The sequence below is a fragment of the Rutidosis leptorrhynchoides genome, chromosome 5 (genome assembly GCF_046630445.1).
Source record: "Rutidosis leptorrhynchoides isolate AG116_Rl617_1_P2 chromosome 5, CSIRO_AGI_Rlap_v1, whole genome shotgun sequence".
NCBI classification, from domain to species: Eukaryota; Viridiplantae; Streptophyta; class Magnoliopsida; order Asterales; family Asteraceae; genus Rutidosis; species Rutidosis leptorrhynchoides.
Window position 1 is genome coordinate 175535764 of NC_092337.1, and position 7686 is coordinate 175543449.

Sequence of the window (7686 nt, forward strand, 5' to 3'; positions counted from 1 at the left end):
ATCTGTCAACTTTTCGGGTAGAGATTCTCTCCCTTTCAAAGCTAACAAATAACCTTGTTGGCTCAATAGAGCCCGCATCTTCATTCGCCAAAGACCAAAATTGTTCTGGCCATTAAATTTCTCTACGTCGGACCTTATTATTGTCATCTTGTATATTTAATCACAACTATAGCTCTGATACCAGTTTGTTGTGATTTAGCGCACTTTCAAGACCCGGGAAATTAATAGAACAATTAAGCAATAAATAAAGACACAAGATTTTACGTGGTTCGGCTTGAGGCCTAGTCCACGGGCGGAAGCAGGGAAAGATTTTATTAGCAAATATGACAAACTCGAGGTTACAGTGTATCACTCAATCTAGGATCTAAAATACTAACAACGAATTTAGACCGCTCACTAGATTATAACACTTCCCTCTTAACTCACTCGTATAGAATTTTGATTAACAATTCTATACCTCACTCTTTTCTCTATACTACTTTTACAAGAGTTAATTAAACTTTTTCAAGTATGGGATGATCTTCAAATGAAGCAATCTTCATCTCCTTTTATAGATGTACAAAGTGGCTACCAATTTGTATACAAGTTGAATTTGGCTTGCAATACCAATATGTATACAATTTGAATTTGGCTTCTAAAATCCAACTCATAACATAGTTGACCTTCTAGAGCTTGTAAGATAATAGTTGTCATGCATGTATCTAGTCATCATTCTAGTGTGAAAGCAAGTTGAAATTGAGTCAACATATAACATTGTGGGCTTGACCACCATCCAACAATAATTTAGTTGATGTTCAAGTGGTCGTTGATTCTTCGGTTCAAATTGGGCATATCGGGTCTTCATCGGATACGGGGCAATCACCTTTGGTTGATTTTGCAATTGATGCATCGAAATTAAATAAAACGAATGGCAAGAAACCTTTAACCGATGATACAAGTAATTTGAATTCCTCTTCGGATTCGACTCGCCGTTTCGCAGCTTGTGTTGAGATGATGGAGCAAATGGGGGTCGAGAAGGTTGAAGGTACCCGTGTTGGTGCGAACGTCGCTCCTAAAGCTTTGTTTATGGGCAAGAAACAAAAGAAAAGATGGCTGACTCATGATGAAGAAATGGATACCTTCTCCATTTTTGTTAAGGATGCTTAGTTATTTGTTGGCTGTTTGTCGTTGTCTTGTTATGTTTAGATGGTTTCAAATCTTTTCCGCTAAGGTTTTCGTAGGTCAGATTGGAAACCCTTTTTTGGGTGTGTTTGGTCGTTTTAGGTGTTGAGGTTTTGTCGTCTTGTAATCGTGTTTTGATGGTCGGTGCTTTGGTCTTGGTTGGTTTGTTGTTTTGTTGAGCTCCTTTGTTGTTCTCAGTTTGTAAGTTTCTAGAGGTTTCATCTTTGATGGAACTTACCTAATGTTATATAGTGATTGCAAGATTCTTGTTGAGAGGGTGAAACGGTAAATTAAGGATTGGAAGAATAAGTTTCTCTCTTTTGCTGGGAGAGTTCAACTTATAATATCGGTTCTTACTTCCATGCATGTTTATTGGGCGTCCGTTTTCATACTTCCGGATGCGATTATTAATGATATCGAGCGCGGTTTCCTTTGGTGCCAAGGTGATATGAGAAAAGGGAAGACGAAGGTGAAATGGGATGACATTTGTCTTCCGAAAGAAGAAGGTGGTCTTGGTATCAAGAGGTTAAAATATTGGAACGTGGCTCTCATGACTAAACATATTTGGAGTATCGTTACCCATAAGGAATCTTTGTGGGTCAAATGGATTCATGCGTACCATCTTAGAGATGAGTCTTTTTGAGATGTGCTTATTAAACGGGATGCTAGTTGGAGTTGGAGAAAGATAATTGTAGACATATTGTGCATAAATATGTGTTCTACAATGTTGGAGATGGCTCAACGACTCCCGCTTGGTTTGATAATTGGTGTTCAGCGGTCCGTTAATAAAGATTGTGTTGTGGCGTGATATCAATGCTGCAATGTTTAGTGCATATGCTAAAGTTAAAGATTTGATAGTCTTGAATTGTTGGACTTGGCCTGCTTATTGGTATGTTAAATACCCGGTGCTTCAATATGTTTATGTTCCTACACTAACAGATTCTTATGATCGTATACAATGGAAAGGGATAGATGGTAATGTTTCAATTTTTAGTGTGGGTAATGTATGACCTACAGGTAATCTTGTGGCTTGGTTTGACTTGGTGTGGTTTTCAAATAGCATTCTAAGACATGCACTTATCATTTGGTTGCTCATGAAGCAAAAAATGAAAACTCAAGACAAACTAAACAATTGGGAAGTTAGTCAAGGGCAACAGCTCACCTGCTCGTTATGTATGGAGTGCACTGATTCTCACGACCACTTGTTTTTCGAGTGCAACTTCTCCAAAAATGTATGGCAGCTGGTTCAGTCTTATGTCCCAGGTTTGAGCAGTTATAAATGGTCTGATGTTTCGAGTTATATCTCAAGGTTGCCAGCGAAGAATAGTGCTACTGTTTTGGTCTCAAAACTAATGTTTGCTGCATCAGTTTACTTCATTTGGCAAGAAAGAAATTCGAGGTTATTTTCGCAGAAGAAACGGTAGGCTACAGTTTTGTTCGAAGACATCTATACTACGGTTCGATTGAAGTTAATGTCAGTTCGGTTCAAGGAGTCCCACAAAATCAAGTTGTTTCAAATTACTTGGAAGTTAGATTAGTTTTATGTCTCTAGAGTTTGTTTGTTTGTTTGCCTTTTTGACTAAGTTGTTTCGCTGCGCTTTAAGTCTCTCTTAAAACAGTTGTGCTTCTCTGTATTCTATTCTTTTATTATTGTTTAATAAAAATTTATCGGGTTAACCCTTCACCAAAAAAAAAAAAACATTTTGTTATACAAGTTTTTAGATTTTTTTGTCAAAAAAAATTTGTTTTTTTTTTATTTTTTTTTATTTTTTTTTTATTTTATGTGATTTAAGAGTTGTATGATAAAACCAAGTTAAATTGTCTTGTAAATTTCAAAGTTGATTCATTATTATTTGAATTTCTTTCAAATCTTTCCGATATTTGGAATCTATATACATATCCAAAGTTATATTCGTCAAAAGCAATGTCCACTAAGTAACTTTTTTGAACTATTTCATACAGTTTGATGCAATTTGTCATGTTTTGACAAAAGATTTTTGTATATGGTTTGAACCGTTGATAGTATTTACTATGATACAATCAACGATCGTTCTTGCTTTTAGTAACTTGAAGTTGATTCTTAAAGGGTACCTAGTATATCAACTTGTACATGATTTTGCATACTTTATGAACAGAAATAGACTCCATTCAAAGCAAGGTTAAAAAAGACGCGAGACGGGATTTAGACGGTTGACACCTTGAAAGGTCGAGACGGACGTTAAATGACGTTGACTTTTTACACACACACACACATTTTAAAGCCAAAAAACTTTCGTTGACCAACTTGTACCTATATCACTATTATCGCTAATATAATATGAAAAATTAACACTAAACTACGTCAATTCAGATAGATTTCACTGACTTGATCAATTTTAACCGAATTATTGACTTTTGATCGGCGTGGACCCAACCTTTCCCACTTTGACCCGATTTTTAACCGTTGACCGACTTATTAGATGCCGAGACTGGGTCAAGACGGGCGAGCCATCAAAACGCCACAACGATCATCGCAACGGACGCAACGAAAGTAGTTTGCAACCATGATTCAACGTAGTTAAAAAATAGCAAAACACATATCTTTGCAAATAGAGAAGCTACATGAGAAATTATCTGGTTGTGCTGCTACTATTATCAAAGCTCATAACATATACCAACGCACTAAACAATCTACCGCACATACAGAACATGCATTTCAATAATTATGTGTGGTAACCAAACGAGATGACCTGACCTGCATGATCGATGATGTCACTCGCATGCCGGTTTTGTGTCAAAGCTACTTAGACAAATCGCAAAAGCTTGGTAAGCAGAAAGAGGGTACCGATAATCCATCGTGAAAATATCCTTACCAATCTTCCCAAATTGCAAGATCACTCTATCTTGCTCTGCAACCGACACATTATGAGATGGTTCAACAGAAGCTACAAGCTGGAAATTTTTCACAGATGCTACAGTTACACGTCCTTTGAAATTCAAACACCAGCATTGTAACTGCTCGTGCCATCTCGAGGCTTTGTTTTTAAGCATCAACGGGTCAACACAAACGGGCCCCGATAGAGACGAAGCCGAACGCAAAAAGCTCGAATCTTTGGCGGTTACAGAATGTGAAAGTGAGTGGTTGTCGTCGAAGGAATATGGAAATGATTTTGGAGTGGGGGCCTTGCCCCCTTGTTGAATTGAGGAGATGGGTATAGAATGCATGATACAGTTCATTCTTCGGGGGCCTCGTGTGCGTAGGACGTTGAGTTCGTATGAGACGGTTGCTATACTGTAGCTACAAGCTGGTAGTTTAGGAGATACTTGTTTCTTTTGAAACCTTTGACTAGAACGGGTGTTATTAGTTTGAAGAGGTGCATCACCTGGAACTTGGCTGTCGTATATGGTAAACTTGGTTCCAAGAAAATTAGACCTGTTTAAAATGAACAAAATTAGAAAGAAAATAAAAAAGAAACGATTAACAACTAAAGTTTTAACTTATTGACAAGTCTATTGTGGTGTGTTCTATTCTCAAACGGGTGTAATAAGTCAACTAAAAAATAAGATGGAAGTGAAACAGGTCAAATGGATCAAATAGGTTGGAAGTCTCCCCACATCTATTTTCAATGCATGAAGTCTACCAAATCATTAGATTTGGACATTCAGATTTACTACTGCAACTAAAAAATTTAGTAATCATAATCACACGATAATGAACAAAATAAAAGAGGAACAAACAAACTACTTGCCGGTTAACTCAATCTGACCCATTTCAGCCAGGGACAAAACGTCCCATTACAGAGCCTGTCTGATGCACTCATTTTCATACTCTAATGTTACTTGGATACGTAGTACATAATATAGATATATATACAGAGTTTGAAACTTGCCTTAGTTTGCCAACATACGTAGAGCTAGCTCGTGAGAAATCATCTGGAACCAAAGAGATAGCAAATTCTGTACTTGTTGCCTTTCTGATTTTCTTGGCTACCAAAAGTAGCTTATCGTTTTCATCCTCAGCTGTTAATCATTACACTAGTTAGTGTAAAAAATAGCTGAATGAGACAAAACGAAATCAAGTAAACCATATCTTTTCTAAGTAATTGAAGTATTATAAGGATATGTGACTGCACTACTGCAAACATCTTTTTGTTGCAAACTTCTTTTTGTTTTACAGAGCATAACAAATCAATCATACACCTTCGGACTAGAATATAGATGCATCATTTACACCAACTTGCATCACAAGATAAACCAGACCCTGTAAAAAGGGCTTCATACAGCTAAGCCAAACTCGATTTTCTTTGGACTATCTATCATTTTCAACTTACAGTTCCCAAAACAGAGATATTAAATCAAAGGATTTCATTTGCAAGGAGAAATAAAATAATGAACCCGTTACATGAAGCATTGAAAACTGTGGAAAATAATGCAAGCCACATACCCTTTTCATATGCAAAGTGCAATCTCAAAACAATATGATGCAAAGCAAAAGAAAGCTTGAAATAAGTTAGCCCTACCAAAAAGCCTACTTTTTTTCTTGAATATATCTTTGCACGATTGTACCTTGAAGACAAATTAGTCAAAGTCGCCAATGACACGAAACTTGAAAGAAATACTTGAATAGCAAAAGCATCAATGAGAACTTTCAGGTAAATTTTAAGTAACAGTCTACATATCACAAAACAATGATGCAAATTCAACACCAACAAAAGGGTGCAGCAACATAACTTACATGGGGTAAGTCCAAAATACAATCGGTGTGTAGAACTTGCTCTATCTCTTCTTATGTAACACTGAATTGGAGAATCTCGTGGACCCGGCTATTATCATACAAAACATAACTAAAAACTCACTTACACTTCAACTTAAAACACAAAACTAACAGTTTCACAACATCAGTTATCAAAATCTAACCTGCTTCAACGAGATTGGAAACGTTAACCTCCCACATTCTTCTGGAGTTTTAACAATCTCCTTAGTAATATCTCTCCACGACTTGCAAACGGACGCACAATAAACAACAACCGTTCTTGCGGGCCATGAAGTCTGACTCTCCTCGACCCTATGAATGATATCCAATAATAATTCAGGCGGTAAATTTGCCCATTGACCTTGATCAATCAATTCTGAAGAAGCTACATCAGGAGCAATATGTGATCTAGTGCGATTTCGCCAATGTCGCCCTTCAATCCCTCTTCTTGATATGCTCCCAATTCCATCTCTCATCTCCCTTAATTCTTGCACAATACCTTTGAATGACATCTTGATGGTTTATCATACCAATTTCAAAACTTCCCCTGGATTCATATAAAAAATTATCAGTGACAAAATCAAACAATAAAACCAGATAATAAAAATTGTAACTTTAGGCTGGCTTTTGTTAATTTCTTATAAATAAAAAAATATGTACAAATCTGAGCTCAGAGCTTCAGTTACTACAAGTCTAAGGGAAGTAGTTAAATATTATGAAATGCGAACTCAATACCTAACTGAAATATAAGCCAATCACATACATTTATATGTACTACGAAATATTATACATTTCTAGAACTTTCTATCAAAGTTCAAATGTAAATTAGGTTATTTTATGATAAATTATTTGATTTGATAATACAAACCATATACACATATATAACACATCAAGAAATTGAAATTGAAATTGAAATTGAAATTGCAATTAAAATAATAAATAATGGCAGACCTTTGTGAATTGATAGGATTAATTTAGATATAGTTTTTCAGATCGGATGAAAAGCGGATCGAGGAAATATTGAAAATCGACGATGGAAATGGTACATGATTTTAGGTAGGGATACAAATAACAAGTAGATCCTTGAGATTTTTGATTCCGATCACGGCATCGGTGCCGTAGCCAATCTTGTAAACCGGCGTAATCTCCGGCAGAGAAATTGATTGAAGAGACTGTTCTTGCCCAAAATCTGGACGCCCAAAAAAAATATGCACCTCGGGATGCTTAAGAGCGTTGTTATTCCTCCCGTTAAAAAATGATAAATTACAAAATAAATTACAGTAAAATGATAAATTACAAAATAAATTACAGTATCATTTATGTACTCGTTATCTATCTATTTATTTGACAGTTCTAAAGTTGTCTGATTTTACTTGTTTTCTTTTTATATTCCGAGAGAAAATCTCCTTATTAACAATTATATTGGATTATTACTAACAAATAAAATTTTTAGGTGACAGAGCCTTCCAACAACGAGATCCAAAACCGAGTAAATTGCGCATATTGCCCCCCCTCTAGTCAAGAGTCTAATTAATTCAATCACTTGAGCATTGCCAAGAATTATAATAACGACAAATTACATAAAAAGGTAACATATTTTCTCTGTTTTTTTATTTTAGGTAATCTATTTCATTCGGATATAAAAAATGAGTCTTTTTTCAATAAAAGTTAATCAAAAAGAAGGGTGTCGTTAACTTTCGTTAACTTTCGCAGTTAAGTGTCAACTTCGCATAACATGTGAAGTCCTTTATCGACTAACATTTTAAACACGCGATTTCGACACATGTTTTTGA

At 35.7% G+C, this 7686-nt stretch overlaps 2 protein-coding genes across 3 annotated transcripts; one reads left to right on the forward strand and one right to left on the reverse strand.

Moving 5' to 3' along the window:
- The first annotated feature begins 1522 nt into the window (after window positions 1–1522).
- Window positions 1523–2585, forward strand: LOC139849174 (uncharacterized). Its single transcript, XM_071838837.1, has 3 exons — window positions 1523–1686; window positions 1937–2136; window positions 2179–2585. The coding sequence occupies exons 1-3, from the start codon at window positions 1523–1525 to the stop codon at window positions 2583–2585; spliced, it is 771 nt and encodes a 256-aa protein (XP_071694938.1).
- A 1107-nt stretch (window positions 2586–3692) lies between these two features.
- On the reverse strand, window positions 3693–7145 carry LOC139850247 (tubby-like F-box protein 5). 2 transcript variants are annotated; one of them, XM_071839830.1, is made up of 6 exons: window positions 6845–7145; window positions 6058–6440; window positions 5876–5963; window positions 5661–5690; window positions 5031–5160; window positions 3693–4573 (listed from the first exon to the last, which is right to left on the reverse strand). In XM_071839830.1, exons 2-6 carry the CDS (start codon window positions 6403–6405, stop codon window positions 3913–3915), a joined length of 1257 nt encoding a protein of 418 aa, XP_071695931.1. In that variant the 5' UTR covers window positions 6406–6440; window positions 6845–7145; the 3' UTR covers window positions 3693–3912. The 2 variants fall into 2 exon arrangements, with proteins under 2 accessions (XP_071695931.1, XP_071695932.1); XM_071839831.1 differs by lacking the exon at window positions 5661–5690.
- Window positions 7146–7686: the final 541 nt, after the last annotated feature.

Coding starts and splice junctions, on each gene's coding strand:
- LOC139849174 (XM_071838837.1), top strand. CDS start 1,523: ATGCATGTTTATTGGGCGTCCGTTTTCATACTTCCGGATGCGATTATT. Junction 1,687..1,936: donor GGTGGTCTTGGTATCAAGAG/GTTAAAATATTG, acceptor ATTGGTGTTCAG/CGGTCCGTTAATAAAGATTG. Junction 2,137..2,178: donor ACAATGGAAAGGGATAGATG/GTAATGTTTCAA, acceptor TATGACCTACAG/GTAATCTTGTGGCTTGGTTT.
- LOC139850247 (XM_071839830.1), bottom strand. CDS start 6,405: ATGTCATTCAAAGGTATTGTGCAAGAATTAAGGGAGATGAGAGATGGA. Junction 5,691..5,875: donor GTATTTTGGACTTACCCCAT/GTAAGTTATGTT, acceptor AATCGTGCAAAG/ATATATTCAAGAAAAAAAGT. Junction 5,161..5,660: donor GAAAAAAAGTAGGCTTTTTG/GTAGGGCTAACT, acceptor AATGATTAACAG/CTGAGGATGAAAACGATAAG.